At 46.3% G+C, this 19,415-nt stretch overlaps 2 protein-coding genes across 5 annotated transcripts in view; one reads left to right on the forward strand and one right to left on the reverse strand.

Annotated features, from left to right (window-relative positions):
* Window positions 1–1,463: 1,463 nt before the first annotated feature.
* On the reverse strand, window positions 1,464–6,093 carry LOC128829075 (histone H2B). 4 transcript variants are annotated; one of them, XR_008443285.1, is made up of 3 exons: window positions 5,943–6,093; window positions 3,610–3,746; window positions 1,464–1,773 (listed from the first exon to the last, which is right to left on the reverse strand). XR_008443285.1 is itself a non-coding variant. In XM_054014219.1 (3 exons), exons 1-3 carry the CDS (start codon window positions 4,246–4,248, stop codon window positions 1,534–1,536), a joined length of 387 nt encoding a protein of 128 aa, XP_053870194.1. In that variant the 5' UTR covers window positions 4,249–4,681; the 3' UTR covers window positions 1,464–1,533. The 4 variants fall into 4 exon arrangements, 2 of the variants coding, with proteins under 2 accessions (XP_053870194.1, XP_053870193.1); XR_008443286.1 differs by having other exon boundaries at window positions 6,041–6,085; XM_054014219.1 differs by lacking the exon at window positions 5,943–6,093 and adding an exon at window positions 4,236–4,681 and having other exon boundaries at window positions 3,610–3,743.
* Window positions 5,539–19,415, forward strand: part of MYO1D (myosin ID) — a 373,562-nt gene continuing 359,685 nt past the window's right edge. The window contains exon 1 of the mRNA XM_054014216.1: window positions 5,539–5,685. Within this exon, the coding sequence (XP_053870191.1) occupies window positions 5,591–5,685 (95 nt within the window). The 5' untranslated portion in view covers window positions 5,539–5,590. The remainder of the gene's footprint in view (window positions 5,686–19,415) is intronic.

Genomic DNA, 19,415 nt, shown 5'->3' on the forward strand with positions numbered 1-19,415 from the left:
TTCACTGTCCACTGAGGAGTAAGTTATGAGTCTCAGGCTGGTTTAGCCACACCATAAAGCTACCATTAGTACTAGCAGTCCTAGTGAGGTCCAGTACTGAATGGGCTCCAGAAACTCATCTGTCCTCATCCCTCAAGCTGGCCACAGCATCTCTGGGTTGATAAGGCATCAGATAGGAAGCAAGCTATGCAACCTCGTAAGCTAGCCCCATTCATCACCACTGATGGCTCTGCCCAGCAAGCAAGACATTTGAAGTTCAAGTTTATTAATTTGTATTACTGTAGCACTTGATTACTCATGCTTAGGACCAGGGTGCCAGGTACTGTACAAACAGAATAAGACATATTGGAAGCTCTCTGGAGCAGGGTCTAAGTATGGGTTGACAGACCCCTCTGGGCATTTGCAGCAGCTGCTCTGGCAGGACTGACTCCCTGAGTCTCTGTATGAGGGAGCAGAATCTCACTATAAGATTAATTGGCCATAATAGAGATTGCAGATTAATGCAGTGTGTTGATACTCCCCCTCCTCCCCCCCAGAATAGAAGTATCCACAGAGGCAGTTATTCCAGTATATCTTGAGCACTTTAAATTCACACACACCTTATTCTGGAAAGGCTTCCTGCCGCAGGCAAGCCTTAGTATAGAATATCAGGGTTAGAAGGGACCTCTGGAGGTCATCTAGTCCAACCCCCTGCTCAAAGCAGGACCAATCCCCAACTAAATCAATTGTTAATAGTAATTTTTTAAAATGCATTTTAGTACTTCTCAGCCATACAGCAATGCGTGCTAGTATAATTCTTCCCATTTATGGAGAATGGCAGCATAAGGGGTTAAATAGCAGTTGAACCTTGTCCAAAGCAGCTCAGTGGGAGAGCAGAAGTCCTAACTGCAAATCCCCTACTCTAAGCACTAGATCACATTAGGAACTAGGCAACGCCAGTCTCCTTTCAGTAGTGACTAAGCTATTCAGCTTGATTCCCTCCCCCGAATGCTTGGAAATGCAGCTGCTAGACATCAAGTGGGACTCAAGTTTCCCCTTCCCTCTGCTGACTCACTCCCCCCCCCCAGGTCCTACACTCGGTTTAGAGCCACTGTCAAACTGTGGTAGTTGAAGATACTTCCTCACTATTTAGGCTGCTTGAATGGCAAGGGGCTGGCCTACCCCAGCACCCCACTATCAAAGCCACTTCCTCCTGGACAGTGGAGCACAAGTGGCCACAAGAGCTGCACTGCTTTAGTTAGCATACCAGCAACAGATACCTGCAGAGAGACAGAAGGTGTACATGACACCTCTGCAGCCTCTGTTGGTTCAGGCGAGAAGGAGCCCTATGACTTGCATGACTTAGAGCCTCCTGTACTTTACAACCAGAGCACCAATCCAGAGGGGGTGTGTGTGTGTGTGTGCTAGGATGCTTCCTGCCTCAACTAAAGAGGCATTTCAGTAACTGATCCTCACAAAGCAGCAATAGTTACAAGTACTTTATTATACATTAAACCTTCACAAGCATTAAAACCATTACATATCAATAAGAGTTCATTTACAGCCAGTGGACTTAGTCACAGCTTTGATGGTCTCACACCTATCTTGCTTGGAGAGCTCATGCAGAAGCACTAACTTCATTGCAGCATGGACCTCCCTGCAGGTAATGAGGCTTCTCTTGTTGTAGAGAGACAACCTGGCAGCCTCTAATGCAACTTTCCCAAACAACTGTGGTTTATCCAGAGAATTTATGACATCAGCAATCCAGCAGGAAACCCCTGAGACTTGATGAGTCTGCCAGAGAAGGAGCATTAATGTCAAGTCACTTGCTTAGAAGTGCACTAATTTAGTGTAAAGTTCAGCAACACACCACTAGTCCTAAAGCAGCCTATCTAATTGTTAGATCAGGGACTCTGTTAATGCATAGAAGCCAGGAGTTCAAAGAGCTTTCGTACAGGTGAATTAAGGTTGCTTACCACTGGCTTATATCCGTCCAGAATGCAAAACCAAGACTTAAGCTCATGAAAGCCTACACCACACGCTGCCATTCTCCCACCTCCTGTCACTGCCCTCAAGATCATAGCACTACAACTCTCCAAGACACACATCAGCACTGTCAGGGAAACAAGTGTCAAGAACCTTCCTAGCTTTTAGTAGCCAGGGGGGACCACTGAAGTCACAGTCTGACCTCCCACATGACAGCCCATAAGCAGGGATCTTGGGGCATTGTAGTTGCAAGTCTCACAGCCTGCTATGCTGAGCACACAGAAAGTGGAATGTTTTCTAAACTATGGGTAAGGGTTTGTTGCATTTCCCGTGCCTGTTCCACATGGGTAGAGTTAGGGTTGCATGGGAGGCATTAGACCAGGAAACAGATAGTTAAGGTGTGAGGTTTAAGTTTGATTTCCTTGGTCTGGAAGGGTAAGAGGCAAAGTTAAGCAACCTCTATTCATCTTTAATGAAGCAGCTCTTGAAGGAGCCAAAAAGCATGTCAGACTAGTCAAGTAGTTCAGGTAACCCACCAAAACTGGTGTTCTCAACTTAGAGTCAGTCAAACCTCTCAAATTCTCCCCCTTCCCTCCCCAAAGCAGGGGATGCCATTATATTAGTCTGGCTAACTGCTGTGCAGGCAATGAAATGTCTAACCCATGCTTGTTACCCACAGCTGCACTTGTCTATCTCCTACATTGTGGAGAGTCCTCACTGTAGTAACACATCAAAGCTTAAGTTACCACTCCAGAAGCCTGGTAGTATTTAACCAAATCCCAGCCCAAGTTGCTTAACAAAATGGGGAGGAGCAGAGTCTAAATGTGCAAGTACCAGCCTGGTCTTAGAGTGGTCTATCAGGACAGCAGCCTACAACAAGGTTGTACAGGACTCACTATAAATGAGACTGTAGGTACTTTATACTGAACAGGAGTCATTAAAAGGGCTGGTCCCGGGTGTTTTACCATCTAGAGCAGAAGGCATTTTCAGAGCCTCCCTGCCCTCTGAGCAGCCGAGTAAAAAGAGACCAAGCAATAAAAGTGTCCTCTCTACTCCCAGGTGGAGATTGGGTGCCTCCAGAAGTAGATAGGCGTTGCTGAGCAACATCAAATCCACACACACAAGCCAGTGACCTATGGCCTAGACACAAGGGTGAAGATTCAGGTGTGTCATAGGTAGGATAATTAACACAGTCAGGCAAACATGAAAGTCACACCTACATTTCTCCAGTTGGCTGCTACTTAGCAGTTAAGAGGCTCTCTTCCTAAGCAACCATAGTCAGGGGCATAAATTTATATGATCAGTACCCCAGACAGGAGTCAGAACAGATTTATTTTTAAGTCAGAAGAAGTTCTAGCACAAAAACCTTGCTTACACCACAGCAATTTAAGACTTTCACCATAAACTGAATTTGGAGTCCTAGTGTAGATAAGGCTCCTGCAACTTGTTAAAGAAAAGATAAAAATGTTAGCTAAACCTGCTCTAAACAAGTCTCATCCACACAGCATTAAGAATAGCTTATGTAGGCCAGCAGTACTTTTCAAGAAGTGTGGGGCAGGCAGAGCTCTCCCTCCCCCTTGAGTTCTCAATCTAGGCTCAAAGATAACATGTTCATATTTAAGCTCTTGTAGAACTAGGACTTACTTGCTTTAGGACTTTATATATGTAGTTAGAGTAACCCTCCTTTCTCTTGCTACTGTAGAGCCGGAGACACAGAGGATCTCCCCTGGCATAGTCTATCTTCTTCCTTAGAAAGGGAACTGAAGAAAGCTGCATCTCTGCTATTAAGGCAGACAACACAAAAAGGAAGAATGGAATTTACAAGCTTGTTGTATATGGACAGACTAGCGCAAAACATCTCTATCCTTCTCAGAGTGCAGACTGTACAGCTGGGAGAGAAGAACACTCCCTAGAAGCAAGACAAGCTTAAACCAAGTAATTTAGCTCTTAATTTAAGGTTTCAGAGTAGCAGCCGTGTTAGTCTGTATCCACAAAAAGAAGAACAGGAGCACTTGTGGCACCTTAGAGACTAACAAATTTATTAGAGCATAAGCTTTCGTGGACTACAGCTCTTAATTTAGTATTTTTAGATATTTCAATATCTAGTTAATACCTTAATCTGTGGGATGAATTATAAAAAAAAAGTATTTAATGAGATAACAAATACTAGTCACATTACTGAATGCACTCTGGGAAGACACTCAGATACCACATATAAAAACCATCAAATAATTGCAAATAGGACATTGTGCACAACTACCACTCCTTACCTGAAAGGCCCATAGCCACTGTAATGTAAAAGTAGAACTAGTACTACTACCAAACTACCTATGCAACTGTACTATTTATAATAAAACTCCAGAGACTAACTACATCTACAGACACCAATGAGAGAGGTTTCAGGTCTAGTGACTCATTGACTTCACCTGCAGATTACATTCCATCTTGAAGACCCTGATTTCAATTAAAGAGACCGTAGTGCCAATATCAGATTTACACACGTTTAATTTTTAACATGAGTAGTCACACTGAAGTCAATGGGACTACTCGTGAATAATCTTAAGTAGGTAAATAAGTCTTTGCAGGCTTGGGAGAGTTTCCAAGCATAGAAAACCATGTCTCCCCAAAATGCTGGGGATGGGGTCCTCCAAGGCTGTGGGATCCAACACCCCACTGTGGGGCCCTGGGGATGGGGTCCCACGGGGATGTGGGATCCAGCCCCCAATGCAGGGTTCTGGGGATGGGGTCTCCTGGGGCTGTGGGATCCAGCACGCCAATGTGTAACCTGAGAGTGGGGTTCCCCCAGGGCTGTGGGATCCAGCTTCCCAATGCAGGATGCTGGGGATGGGGTCACCCAGGGCTGTGGGATCCAGCCTCCCCAATGTGGGCCCTGGGGATGGGGTCATCTGGGGGCTGTGGGATCCAGACCCTCAGTGTGGGGTGCAGGGAATGGGGACCCCCTGGGGCTGCAAGATCCAGCTCCCCCCCCCAAGTGTGGAGTGCTGGGGATGGGATCACCTGGGGGTTGCAGGAACCAGCACCCCAATGTGAGACCTGGCGTTGGGGTCACCCAGGGCTGTGGGATCCAGCCCCCCCAATGTGAGCCCTGGGGATGGGGTCACCCAGGGCTGTGGGATCCAGCCCCCCCAATGCGAGCCCTGGGGATGGGGTCACCCAGGGCTGTGGGATCCAGCCCCCCCAATGCAGGGTGCTGGGGATGGGGTCACCCAGGGCTGTGGGATCCAGCCCCCCAATGCAGGGTGCTGGGGATGGGGTCCCCGGGATCGAGTCCCCCAGGGTGGGGCCCAGGGGATGGGGTTCCCTCGGGGCTGTGGGATCCAGCCCCGCAATGTGGGTCCCCCGAGGATCCAGTGTGGGGCGCTGGCCAGGTGCCCAGGCCCGGGAGCGCCGGAGCCGGGGCCAAGCCGCGGCCGGCAGGGGGCGCTGCCGGCCCTTGGCGGAGAAGGCGGGGCGGGGTCGCGCGCCCGGCTCCACCCCGGGCAGGCCCCGCCCGCTCCTGGCGGGCTCCGCGCGCCCCAGGTGAGGCGGGGCGGGGCGGGGCGGGCGCTCGGCGGGGCTGAGGCGACACTCGGCAGCCGCGCAGGCCGGCAGAGCCCCCGGCGCCATGGCGGAGCTGGAGAGCCTGGCGTTCGGCAAGGCGGACTTCGTGCTGCTGGACTCGGTCTCCATGCCCGAGTTCATGGCCAACCTGCGGCTGCGGTGAGTGGGGCGGGCCGGGGCGCTGGGGGGAGCGGCCGGGCCCCGGCTCCCCAGCCCCCCCCCCCGGCTGCCGGGCCCCCCGGGGGGGAGCTGGTGGGACGGCCCGGCCCGGCCCGTGGGTCTCCCGCCCGCGCTGTGTTGTTCCCGGGCGGGGGGGAGGCCAGGCTGCCCCGCGCATCACCGCCCGCCCCGGGTCCGAAGCGCCTCTGGGCCGCCCCCCCGCGCCGCCCCGCGCCGCCCCTGGCTCCCGCTGTAACCGGGGGCTGCAGTCGGTCCCGAGGTGACAGCGGCTCCCCGCCTCGCATGGCCCTTCCCGGCAACGGCGCTGAGTCACATTGGTCGGGTCAAGTCCCACCTCGCTCCCCTCAGTTTCATTCGCCTGCTGCTGGCCCAGGAGCAGCCCCCGTGTCTGTAGGCTACAGTGTAAAAATAAAACCGTCTGGGCAAGTGCACGGTCTGGAGTGTGTAGACCGTGTGTCATGGCACTTCGCTGTCTTGGCCAATGCATTGAACCTACGTTTGTTTTTATCTCTGGGTTTGGGAATTGAACTTTCTATGGTTGCCTTCGCCTTTGCAAATGCAACCTACTTTTTAACAATCCTGTATGGTAGGTAGAGATGATCCCATTCTGCAGATGGCAGGGACGGAGGTGGAGAGCATTTATGACTTGCTCATAGTCACAGTAAGCCAGTGTCAGAGCCATGATTAAAACAAGGAAATTCCTGACTCCCGAGCTAGTAGTCCCAACTGTTACACACCACTGCCTTTCTGTGGGTAAATATTATCAAACTAAAGTCCTCCGCTTGCTGGTATTAAACTCACATTTGTTGCTGCTCACAACTTCCCTCAAGCAGCAGCAGATTGAATCGACAGGACCTTTGATGTTAATACAGCTGTTAAGACTCCTGCTGGCAGCAGTGAACCCGATCAATGTCAGCTTTCCCAAGCAATAACAGAATTAAACTAAGAAACTGCAGAAGCACTGGGTTTATTGGAGTAGAGGAGGACCCAAAATGAGACTATGGGAGGAGCAGAGTAGCAAAGACCCTCTTGGACTGTCAGGAAGAGAATATGTGGAAGTTAGAGAGAGTCCTTTTGGTAGCCAGGGGGCTAGTGGGAGACATTTCAGATTTGTCACACCTAACAAGAAGGTGATATGAAAGAGAGCCCCTGAATGGAGTCCGGAGACAGCATCATGGTAGGAATGCACCTTACCCCTTCCCATCAGTTTGAGGGAGATTTGCTTCTGACCTGGTTGTTGTCTCTGGAGCTAACCTGCAAGCTCCAGAGACAACAACCATTTTAGCCTTCCCTTCTGGACCCTGGGACACGGTAGCGCTCCATATGCACCTACAACCCACCTGCTTTGTCAGCTAACATAGTAAGCTCTGGAGCACAAGTGGTAGCTGTCTGTGATGTCATGCTGAAGGTTCAGAGTTCCAACCTTGTGAACACTGGGGGTTACAATTATACATAATATTTATTTTTTACTTTAAAAAAGTCCTAGAATTTGCATACAAAAACTGTATTAAAAGAACTTTATTTAATTGCAAAATCCAGCACTCAAAAGTTAGGAAATGTCAGATTTGAGTTTGCCCTTGCAACCATAAATTTGTATGTGTCATAGTCTTTAATACATGATCTCTGAGAAAGAAACATTATAAAACACGTTGAGGTTAAGTAATTTTAATTAAGGTATTATCTCTGCTAAGTTTCTCATAATTCTTGAGATCCAATCTCTGTTCCTTGGCTAAAATACAGACTGGAGAAAAAATTAATTTATAACTTTTATTAGAAAAGAATAGAATTTAAAGCAAATAAGAGGCTAAAGATGACAAAATAAAGGTGGTTAGATAATAGTGTTTCAAAGCGCTTCACAAACGAGGTAAAGGAGAGGTGAAGTGGTTTGCTGAAGGTCACCCAGAAAGTCAGTAGCAGAGCTGGGAATAGAAATCCAGATATCCTGAGACCCTGTCCAGTGCTCTGTCTACTAGGCCATTTTCAGCTGGTATGTTAAGTAAATATAAATGTGTTACTTTATTTAATATAGAACAAATACCCTAACTTTGTTAATGAGTAAATATATTTCTCACCGATTGCATTTCTATTTAAAATAGACAATGTCCGAAGTATTTGTAGTACTATTTGTGGTCACTTGGCAATGACAATTCCTCAGAATGTAGGAGTCTGTTATACAGTACTATAGATAACTTTTAATTTTCTACATAGTGTCTTAAAAAATAATCAACGCCTCTTATCTCTATTTACCCATTAATAAAATTATATGTTATAATACGGTATCAAATAATACAGTGATGGAATGCTAGATGGGGAGGGATCTGAGTTTCTACAGAGAATTCTTTTCCAGGTATCTGGCTGCTGGGTCTTGCCCACATGCTCATGGTCTAACTGATTGTCATGTTTGGGGTTGGGAAGGAATTTTCCTCTGGGTAAGAGTGGCAGAGACTATGGGCATGTCTTCACTACAAAGTTAGGTCGACTTAATTTGACATCCAGCTGCTGCAGTAGTTAAGTTGGTTGGTCATGTTCACACCGCAGTCATTGTGTCAGTGCAATGCATCTTTACTAGCAGCACTTGCATTATGTATAGAGCGGTGCACCTTGGATAGCTTTCCCACAATGCAACTAGCCGCTGGGGTTTTTGGGAAGGGCTTGCAATGCCTCATGGGTCCAAAACATTGTTGTGTGGGGGGAATGAGAACATGGCTTTGAACTCCCGTGATGCAGTTTCCTTCCTCCCTCCCTCCCTCTGATATCAATGGCAAACAACCCATACTTTTTCACACCTTTTTTCGAAAGCCTGGCTTAGCTGTGTGTATGCCAGTGCCCGAGAACCCTGGACCCCCACTCAGCTATGCACTCTTGTTGTGAGCATTACAAACACCTCACGCCTTATCCTGCCGTATTTCCAGAGCCGAGACAGGAACCGCTATGTGGAACTTCGCAATGTCATTCAAGCAGTCCTGCCGCAGGCCATAGAATGAAACAATTCCTGGTTGCTGCTGGTAGTCGTGCAGCAGCTGAACATGGTGGCGTGCCATTTCTGGTCCCGGGAAACAAGCACTGACTGGTGGGATTGCATTGTTATGCAGCTATGGGATGATGAGCAGTGGCTGCAGAACTTTCAAATGCAGAAGGCCACTTTCCAGGAACTTTGTGCAGAGCTTTCCCCAGATCTGACACGCAGCAGTACTAAAATGAGACCTGCTCTGACAGTGGAGATGCGAGGGGCAATTGCTCTGTGTAAGCTTGCAATGCCAGACTGGTACAGGTCAGTGGGGAATCAATTCGGAGGGGGAATCAATTCGGAGTTGGTAAATCCATCATGGGAGCTGTTGTGATCCAAGTGTGCAGGGCCATTAATTGACTACTTCTAAGAAAGGTAGTGACTCTGGGCAAAGTGCAGAACATAGTGGATGGATGGTTTTGCTGTGATGGGGTTCCCTAACTGCGGTGGGGCGATAGATATCTCACACATTCCTATCTTGGCACCAGACCACTTTGCCAAAGAGTACTGTACCGAAAGGAATACTTTCCAATTGTGTTGTAAGCACTGGTGGATCACAGGGAGCATTTCACTGACATCAGTGTGGGATGGTCAGGAAAGGTGCATGATGCACACATCTTTAGGAACACAGGTCTGTTACGAAAGCTACAATCTGGGACTTTCTTTCTAGATCACAAAATAACCATTGATGGTGTTGAAATGCCTATAGCGAGCCTGGGAGACCCAGTCTACCCCTTGCTCCCATGGCTCATGAAGCCATACACTGGCCACCCGGAAAGCAGTAAGGTGTGGTTCAACAAGAGGCTGAGTAAGTGCAGAATGGTGGTGGAATATGCCTTTGGACATTTACTAGGTCTAACATACTAAGCAGTTTGCTTATTAGGTTAGACCTCAGTGAAAGCTATATCCCCTTTGTTCTCTCTGCCTGCTGTGTGCTCCATAATATCTGTGAGTCAGAGGGAGAGAAGTTTCCGTAAGAGTGGAGGCATGAAGGTGGACAGATTGGCAGCTAATTTTGAGCAGCCAGATACTAGGGCAATAAAACGAGCCCAGCGAGGAGCTCTGTGTCTCCGGGAGGCTTTGAAAACCCGGTTCAGTAATGAGCCACAGTAATGTGTACCATTTGTTGCATTGTGCCTTCCCATACCATCCCCTCTGTTGCATCGGTTTCCCTGTACCTCCCACTCCCACCAAAAACCTCATGCTTGGAATAAATAGAGTTTTTCATTCTTCAAACATTGACTTTTATTGCACAAATATGAAGAAACTGAAAGAACAAGAAAATAATTTAACCTGGGGCAAATGATATGATAAAATTGGGAGGGGAGAAACCAAGTCAGCTTTCCTGAGAAAGCACAGAAGATTTGTCCATCAAAGGTCTTCAAATGGCTTTGTTTTTAGTACCCTCCTCTGATGTTGAGTGGAAGGGATACTGCATTCCCCTCCCCCCCACCCCCCCCCCACTTCCAGGAACGCTTTGGGGAAGGGGATTGGGAATAGGGTGATGTTTGCAGGCCATTCTGCGGGGCCTGCAGAGGGAGTCTAGCAAGCAGTTTTTCTTGAAGTTCAACCAGATACCTCAACATGTCTGTCTGGTCCTTCATAATCTGCAGCATCTCATCCTGCGTGGTACATTTGTGCTCTTGGGATGCTCTCCTGCTCTCTCTGGCCAGTTTTCCAGAAAATGAAATCCTCCAGGCTCTGAGCTCTGTATCAGCTGTCCCGGAGGTGTTCGTTATCTTGTTGAACATGTCATCATGCAGTCTCTTTTTCAATCTTCTAATCTGTGGCAGCCTGTCCGCCAGTGTGGAGGATGTGCTGAAGGCCAAGCTTTCCACTGTAAGGCATGCAAAGCACAAGGTAACCATTGTCAGTGCATGCCCAGAGTCTAGTACAAGGTTGCTATTTAAAAATCCCTCCCCATATTACACTCAAGTACAAGCCAGAACATAATCAGAATCCCTAGCTATTCAATGAACCGGTTTGCTGTTCCAGCTATGGTGAGTATGGCCTAGAGGCATGGGTGACAGGCCTTGTGCTGCAACCAGTATTCCCTCTAATTTTTCCCATCCATGTGTGGAATGAATTTTGTTTTGTGCACCAATGTGGAGGTAATGTGTGACACATCAACTTCATATCAGTGCACATAACAAAATTCATGTGGTGGGGCCAAGGGGTTCGGAGTGTGGGAGGCGGCTCAGGGCTGGGGCAGAGGGCTGGAGTGCAGAGGTGCGAGGGCTGGGGGTGCGGGCGCTGGGGTGGGGCTGGGGATGGGCTCAGGGCTGGGGCAGAGGGTTGGGGGGAGGGCTTCAGTTGGAGGTGTGGGCTCTGGGGTGGGGCCTGGGATGAGGAGTTTGGGGTGCAGGAGGGTGCTCCGGGACTACGGTGGGGAGAGAGGACTCCCCCCCCACCCCCACCCCCCCACCCCCTCCAGCTCTCTCTCCCCACAGCAGCACCTTGGCTGGGGGGGAGAGGTGCCTCTCCCTGCTGCAGCAGCTCCGGGGCTGGGGCCACAGGATAAGCGTCCCTTCCCCAGCCCCAGCAGATCCGGGAGGGGCGCCGCGTCTGGGTCTGGGGCTGGCTGGGTCTCGGCCTGTGGCCGCCCCCGGGCCAGATCCAGGCCTGCAGCTGCCCCAGTCGCGACTGGATCCAGGCTGCAGCATAGTTAGGGCCGGGGAGCTGCCCTGCCTGTGGCAGGTTGGAAGCCAGGCTAGGTTGGGGCCTGGGGAGGGGCGCCTCTCCCCTGGCTGCAGCAGGTCCCCGGGCTGGTTCCCTGAGCGTCTGCACGCCACTAAATAGGCTGCTGTGCAGCTTACAGGGAACTTAGGATGCACCTTGTGGGAAACCAGTGTCGGGAGCGCAGGTGGACAATGTCTCTTCCCCTCAGCAACATGAATGGTGCTTTGAGACCAGGGACCAGTGTTAAGCCTCCCAAATTGCGGTCTTTGTCCGAGGTGGCTCCAGGAGGAGGGGTGTTTGCGGCCATGAGAGAACACAGGAAGCCCACCCCTCCCTTACCGCTGCTGGCAGTAGTCGCCCTGGGCTCGCAGATTCTGAGGTCAATGCCGACACCTGTCACCCAAACCACCGGCATGTTAGGGAAACCATGGTTGAGGCATCCGGAAATCACCATAGGTGGTGAATCACACACGCTATTATTTGCGTTATGAGCACTTGCAATGAAAAGTTCCGCCTGGAAGCATAAGTATTTTGAACTTATAAGCATAAAGCATATAACACAAAAAGATAGGCATTAACTTCATCACACTTAACGAAAGCACAGAGAGGATGGATGCATATGGAGGCAGAATTAATATATATTGCACAGGCAGCCTTAAATCTGGCATTTCCTAATTTTTAAGTGCTTGACTTCACAATCTACATGTTTTATGTAGTTTTTTGTATGTAATACTAACATAGACTCCTGCTAATATAGACTGAAGAGCACCGATTTATCTATTACATTGAAAGTGCTTAATTTTCTCAATGTACAAAACAAGTAAAATATTCATTATAAATATTACAGATGAGTATCTCAGACTGACAAGTATTTTGTGGTCTGTATTTAATATGGCCACAGTAAGAACACTAATTTAGGTAATACTGAACATAGAGAAAATATGTATTAAATATTTAGTTTTAATATTTTATACATTAAACACAATTTTTCCTTTGGTCCTGTAAATATCCTTTATCATAAACTAAGGAGTGATAGCTTCTTCTCTGGCTCTTATACTTTGTCTGATTCCTCCAGCAGTGAGATCAACAGCCATATAGCTAAGTTAATGGTGTGATCAACTCTAACTGAGCTCTCAAGACGATCCAGTGGCAAGTTATGGAAGTTGCAGGATCCTTCCAGTTGCTGTGTGTAGCTCCTTGTAGTCTTTGTAGAAGGGTATTTAGATGACAGTAGAGTTGTCTTTGTGCTTGTGGCATATACTTATCTCAAATTGGGAATAGTTTTTCCATTCCGTCTGGTTACACTTTCACTAACTTGAAATGGTTTGTTCAGAGCTTATATTTGGACTGGTTCCACTCTGCCGTAATTCTGGCTTCTGCCGGGATTATTTCTGTTCAGGGTCACTGGTTAACGCAGGCAGGTTGTGCTCGATTTAGATCCCAAGAATGCCAGATGTGGGTGGAATGGCAGCCATATCAGCTTCCGTGCATACAAGGACATTTCCCAAAGGATGTCTTCAGTGGGAGAAAGACAAATGCACTGCACTGTTCAGCTTTTTAATATGTGAATTAGCTGTATGTGTAAAACTGGTACTAGTTTAGACTCCATGTCATTTCACTTCTTGGTTATTGGGTTGTGAGCCAATCAGAATTCCAATGTATGATATTTTTGTGATGTGGACATTACGTATTGAAACAGTCATTTCACTTAGCCCATCAAGCAGCTACTGGATGTTCACTTCTAGTTACTTCTAACTTAGGCTGTGTTTGAACCCCTTAATACTGAATTTACTGTTTTTATGTTCTACTTAAAATCCATCAGTCATTCATTTCTCCAACATTTTAGATTAATACTTATTCCAGAGAGTTCACATGTGCAGTTCGGTCTCTTGATCAGGTATATTTGCATGTTTTTTTTTTTTTTTTTTTTAATTTTGGTGGATTTTTGTACTTTAAACAATTGCAAAGAAACCAACATAATCACAGCCACCTTAATTCAAATGAATGTCACTTTAGCAGAGATTGTCTCATTACTTTGTTAGTAAATTATTTGGTAGACATTTTAGGCTTAAGTAATGGGTTCGGGTATAGGGATTATGGGTGTCTGGCCCCCCCACCCCCAGCTGGACTCTGGGAGGGGGCAGAGAAACAGGAAACTGGGTTGTCATGGGGTTTCTTTAACTCTGCTCCTGGGGGAATTTTTGTCTCTCTCTATTGTTACAGACATACTTGCTGACAGGCATTTTGAAATAAATTACCAAAATAATTGAAACTAGCATGATTATGTAATGTTATTTTGATAAATAAAATCTGCAGAATTTTAAAATGTGCGCAGAATTTTTATTATTTTGGTGCAGAATTCCCCCACGAGTAACATCTTGAAGGAGAAACTCCACTAGGCAACACTGTCAGACTAGATGGAAAAAAATGCATCAAGTGGGTAACCTGCTGTATTTTGCAGTGACAGTATAACATTCATCTGGTCAGTCCGCCCCGGAGCAGCCTCAGCAGCCAGTTTCTTCCTCTAATTCTCAGGCAGGTGCAACTCCTCTAGCTACCCACCTAGGTCTGCCAGCCCTGTATAAACAGACTAGGAAGTTAACAGACAAAAACTTCATTTAGTGACAGCAAATGTTGCATCCGGAGACAGCCCACCAGTCCAAAAACATGAAAACATGTAAATAAGAGAAAACTATACTGTATTCCTTGCTGCTTTCATGTTACATGCAGTGTTCGTAATGCGCTCCATAAGGCATTCATTTTAATCTCCAACAGATACTGAAAGCGATATACATCTTAGCTTCATCAAACTCACACTTTATGCAAAACCAGACTGGTGACATCAGGAATGTTAAGATAGATTCACTTTCCATGTGAATGGTTTGTGTGACCTTCAAATTAGCTAATATATTGATACAAGTGTACAAGGTAGCTGTTAAGGTTTTGTGGTGGAGTGCGAGTTTAAAGTTGGGTCATCTATTGCTTTTTGGTAACTGAAGATGGAAGTGAGTCCAATATTCCATAAGCCAGTGTTATCAACAGCACGGTAGTCAGTGTCAAAATGGCAGAGTATGCAGAAGAGTTTAAACTTCAAAGTTTTTTGGGTGGTGGGGCATGTCCTGATCCAAACTTAATCACCACCTAGTTCTAGCTTCTAAGTAGAGTCAAAATGCTGTACACAGGCCATGTCTACACTACCACTTATGTTGGCAAAATTTATGTCGCTCAGGGGTGTGAAAAAACACCTCCCTGAGGGGCATAAATTTCGCTGGCATAAGCGGTAGTGTGCACAGTCCTATGTTGGCAGGAAAGTTTCTCCTGCCAACATAGCTACCGCTGCTCTTTGAGGTGGCTTTATTATGTCAACAGGAGAGCTCTCTCCCGTCGGCACAGAGCAGCAGGGCTGCCCAGAGGATTCAGGGGGCCTGGGGCAAAGCAATTTTGGGGGCCCCTTCCATAAAAAAAAAGTTGCAATACTATAGAATTTTTCACTTGACCAGAGCTATATTCTCATGGGGGCCGCTGTGGGGCCTGGGGCAAATTGCCCCACTTCCCCCCCCCCCCGGGTGGCCCTGCAGAGCAGCTACATCGGTACAGCTGTGACACTGTAAGCTTGCTAGTGTAGACATGGCCTCAGTGATGCAAGGTGGGTGAGGTAATATGTTTTATTGGACCAACTTCTGTTGGCGAGAGAGACAAGCTTTTGAGCTACACAGAGCTCTTCAGGTCTGGGAAAGGTTCTCCCAGTATCACAGCAAAATGTAAGGTGGAACAGCTCGTTTAGCATACAGAGTTCGCACATATTGTATGGGACTATTCAAGGTAGAATGATCTGTTAACCTGCACAACTGTGGAAGTGTTTTCTTTGAGGAATGGAAACCTGCACAACACGTTCAAGAGATGAGCTGGGAGCTTAATTTCATAACTATGCTAAACACCAAAAAGAATGGACTGAAGAGAGACAATGGATTTATGGCTTGTTTACAGCAATCTGTAACACACTAAACCCCTCTTGTCCTATGACGACATATATTACTTCACCCACCTTATCTCTCTCATATCTTTGGACTGACATGTTTACAACTACACTATGTACTACTCAGTGATGAACTACTTGTCCTGTTGTGATGGACTACTACTTTCCCCCTTGTCAGAAAGAAAGTAATCATAGCACCTCATGTCTCTCATGGTGATAGCATACATTAGCTTCAGAGAGGTGACAGATTCTGAATAAAGTGATGTCCGGGAGGGGGAGGGAGAGGGTGGTGGTGCTCTTCATGGAGTGCTACTTTACGTTTGTTTTGTTGCTCCTAGCCACTACTTGAGTTCAGACCTTGTTTATAAAGGGTGTTTCCAGTTGCTCAGTGGTGTATCTGTAATACAATTCTACATTTTAAATGTTTCCTTGTAGGGCACATGGGGTGTAAATTCCCACTATGTTGGCTAAAAGGATCAGCTTAAAACCCTTTGGGTTATTTCAATTACAGGCCAACTTTGAGCTAGCATTATCCTTTTTTGGTACAAAAATGGTAAAGTCATACTAAACCACCTTAATATTAAATTGGTATTTGAAATCCAGTTTAGTTGCTGTTCAGTTGTACTAGTGTCTGACACTTTTAGTACACTAAAAGGAAGGACAGCAGCAGTTAAGTGCGTCCGAAGAAGTGAGGTTTTTACTCACGAAAGCTTATGCCCAAATAAATCTGTTAGTCTTTAAGGTGCCACCAGACTCCTTGTTGTTTTTGAAGATACAGACTAACACGGCTACCCCCTGATACTTGACAGCAGTTAAGTGTAAGAACAGGCATATAATATCAGGTATGGGGCTGCTTTCAAGCTCTTCAGTTTAGTTTGCACTTACAAAAATCACATTAAGTTGTCTGCTGAAATGCCAATTTTTAATTTCTTAAAGCAACACTTGGGGCTCATCTACACTAGAAGCACTACATCAGTGCAGCTGCACCATGTCTGGTGAAGACTCTGTGCTGACGGGAGAGAGCACTTCTGTCAGCATAGCTCCACATCTGAGAGAGGCAGTAGCTATGGGGGGAGGGATAGCTCAGTGGTTTGAGCATTGACCTGCTAAACTGAGGGTTGTGAGTTCAATCTTGAGGGGGCCATCAAGGGAACTGGGGTAAAAATCTATCTGGGGATTGGTCCTGCTTTGAGCAGGGGGTTAGACTAGATGACCTCCAGAGGTACCTTCCAACCCTGATATTCTATGATTCTGTTCTGTGTTGGTGGGAGAAGCTCTCCTGCTGTGACATAGCGCTGTCCACACTGGTTAGGTCAGTATAATTACATCACGCAGGGGTATGGCACCCCTGAACGATGTACTAATTCCAAAGTAATTTTCTAGTGTAGGGCAGGGTCTATTAGCTATAAACACAGTGTTTTTTTTTTGTTTTTTTTTTTTTTTTTACTGAGTGCTAGCAACTTTTAGTAGTGCAAGCACATCACTCTTACAAAGATGTGCTAAATTAAGGCACTGGTTCTGAACTGATGTTGATTTTGCTTATGTTTTCTGGTACTATTGGTTAAAATTAATGTCTGTGTTGCTGGAGTCTGGAAAAAAATCTGGCTTGTCCTTTGAGAATTCTCTCTATGCATTCTTGCTCTTGACGTGTGTGTGTGTGTGTGTACTTGGCAATAGGGATTGGAATGATCTAGAAAGCAGTGGTCTCTTGGCCTATGTATAGGATTCCTTGCAGACCCAAACACTAGTGTAAAAGTATACAAAGGACTGCTACTCTGCCTGTGTTTGGTTCCTTTCCTCTGCTGAAGGCAATAGGTCAGAGCCAGCTTAGGGCCTTGTTTATTTTTAGTTGATAGTTTTAATAGTGTATTTTAGAAACTTTGTTAAAACTAGAATAAACAATTATTGGTTTGGCTAGCCTGCTTGGACCCATCATACTGATCATCTTATTTATATCCAAGTGTCTGTGGCAGGGGTATCAAAATCATTTTGTGCAGAGGGCCAAATTCTATGTTTATGCCCTGTGGGCCTGGTTTTACATTTAGGACCAGATATTCCCTCAATCCACAGTGATCGCCTACTGATATCACCAGGAAATTCCTACAGAGATCAAGGGGGAGAACCTGCCTGTTATGTATTAAATAAACTTTTAGATATTGTTTATTCAGTACTTTATTGTCACATTCTCTTTCTTCTTCATTCTCCTTTCCTTTTTCTCTCCCTCTTCCCTCCCTATCTCCTTGCAGCAACTCTCTCTCAATTCCTATCTGGTCTGTTTCATACAATCTGCAGAAATGATCAGCAATGTAATAATAATTAATGTTCATGCTGAGAGTGAAGCATGAGCATGATCTGGGCATGAAGCCACCAGATCTTAAGAAACTCCAAGTAGTGCAGAATTTGTAGCAGTACTTCCTTGTCAACATGGACTACCACGAGTACATCAGACTTACCTGCTCTCTGTACTGGCTTCCCTTAGACTATCGAATCAAGTTCAAGGTTTTGTTTTTCATCTTCAGGGTGCTCAATGACCTGGGCCCAGAATATCTAAAAGATCACCTACAGTGCCAGGATAAAGACTGCGATCAACAATTTGCTCCTTGGGCACTGTTGAACGTACTGTCTTAAGGGTAAAGCTTGTCTGTGCAGGGTGACTATATTGCTATTTTGACTGTGTCCATGTGATGTAGTTGAGGTTGTGGCTGATCAAGACAAAATATTGGGCTTTGAATGCAGAAATAAGATGTTTGAAGGGCACTGATCAAGGAGTTTGCTCTGTATATATGCTATACTACTTGGGCCTGTCTCCAGTAATAACAGACTCTTGCTTCTCCTGTGGGATGAAGTGTTGAAGGCTCAGGCCAAGGATGTTTTCTCCTTCTTGGTGCAGAGTACCTCAAACTGACCCACTCTGCATCTAGACTGTATTGGAGCTGAGGAACTCTAAGCGTAAATAGTCTATCACAGTGGTTTTCAATCTGTGGTCTGTAGACTAATGGGTCCACGAAAGGCTTTTGTTACCATAGAATAGTAGTTTTCAACCTGTGGTCCATGGACCCATGGGAATCTGCAGACTATGTCTAAGATTTCCAAAGCGATCCACACCTCCATTCAAAATTCTGTAGGGGTCTGCAAATGAAAAAAGGTTTCAAACTACTGGTCTATCAGACCCAAGATCCTTGTTGAAGCACTCCTGGATCCAACGAGCTGTAAGACCGGAGGGTTTAGAAGATACTTGCATTCCCCAGCTGGCTACCCTGAAAGGAAGGAATAAGCATGGTTTCCAGAGGTTGGAGGTGATGTCCTGAAAATACTGTTGGAGCCATGGATCCAAGCAGATATCAGTGCAGAGTGATCAGTTAGATCTGAAGAACTGCGCTGTTGTTCCCTTCAATTTGGTGTCCTCTAGGTCTGGAGGGTGATGCCCTTAGCTCCTCTGCCTTTTATGGGCCTGAATGAAACCAAGAATCTGATTTCAATTATATTGTGCCTTCCTGCCTTCAGAGAACTGGATGCTTATTTATTCACAGTATGTTAGAAAAACAGCCTTAGCAGTAGTTAGGGCCCTCATACAGTTTAAAGTTTAAAACATATGTACATGACATTCTTTATTCTTCCAGTATGTCAAGTGTAAACTACTTGTTCTCCTGTTGACTTCTCTAAAATAAACATTCTTTATAGTGAGTGCACATATTGTATTTTACACTGAGTGGTAGGTCTCCTTTTAGTGCCCATCTTCTTTTTAGCCAAAAACACACAGCGCGCAGTCAGCCTTTGGAACTCCTTGCCAGAGGATGTTGTGAAGGTGAAGACTATAACAGTTTTCAAAAAAGAACTAGATAAGTTCATGGAGGACAGGTCCATCAATGGCTATTAGCCAGAATCGGTAGGGATGGTGTCCCTAGCCTCTGTTTGCCAGAAGCTGGGAATGGGTGATGGGTGGATCACTGTCAGAAGGCAGGATATTGGGCTAGATGGACCTTTGGTCTGACCTAGTATGGCTGTTCTTATGTTCTTAAAAGAATGATGGCTCTGACTTCCATGTTG

Source organism: Malaclemys terrapin, chromosome 25 (genome assembly GCF_027887155.1).
Source record: "Malaclemys terrapin pileata isolate rMalTer1 chromosome 25, rMalTer1.hap1, whole genome shotgun sequence".
NCBI classification, from domain to species: Eukaryota; Metazoa; Chordata; order Testudines; family Emydidae; genus Malaclemys; species Malaclemys terrapin.

Excerpts from the sequence above, each read along its gene's own strand:
- LOC128829075 (XM_054014218.1), bottom strand. Across the intron at positions 1,774-3,609 it reads TATATAAAGTCCTAAAGCAA|ACTCATCAAGTCTCAGGGGT; the intron begins GTAAGTCCTAGT and ends CTTCTCTGGCAG.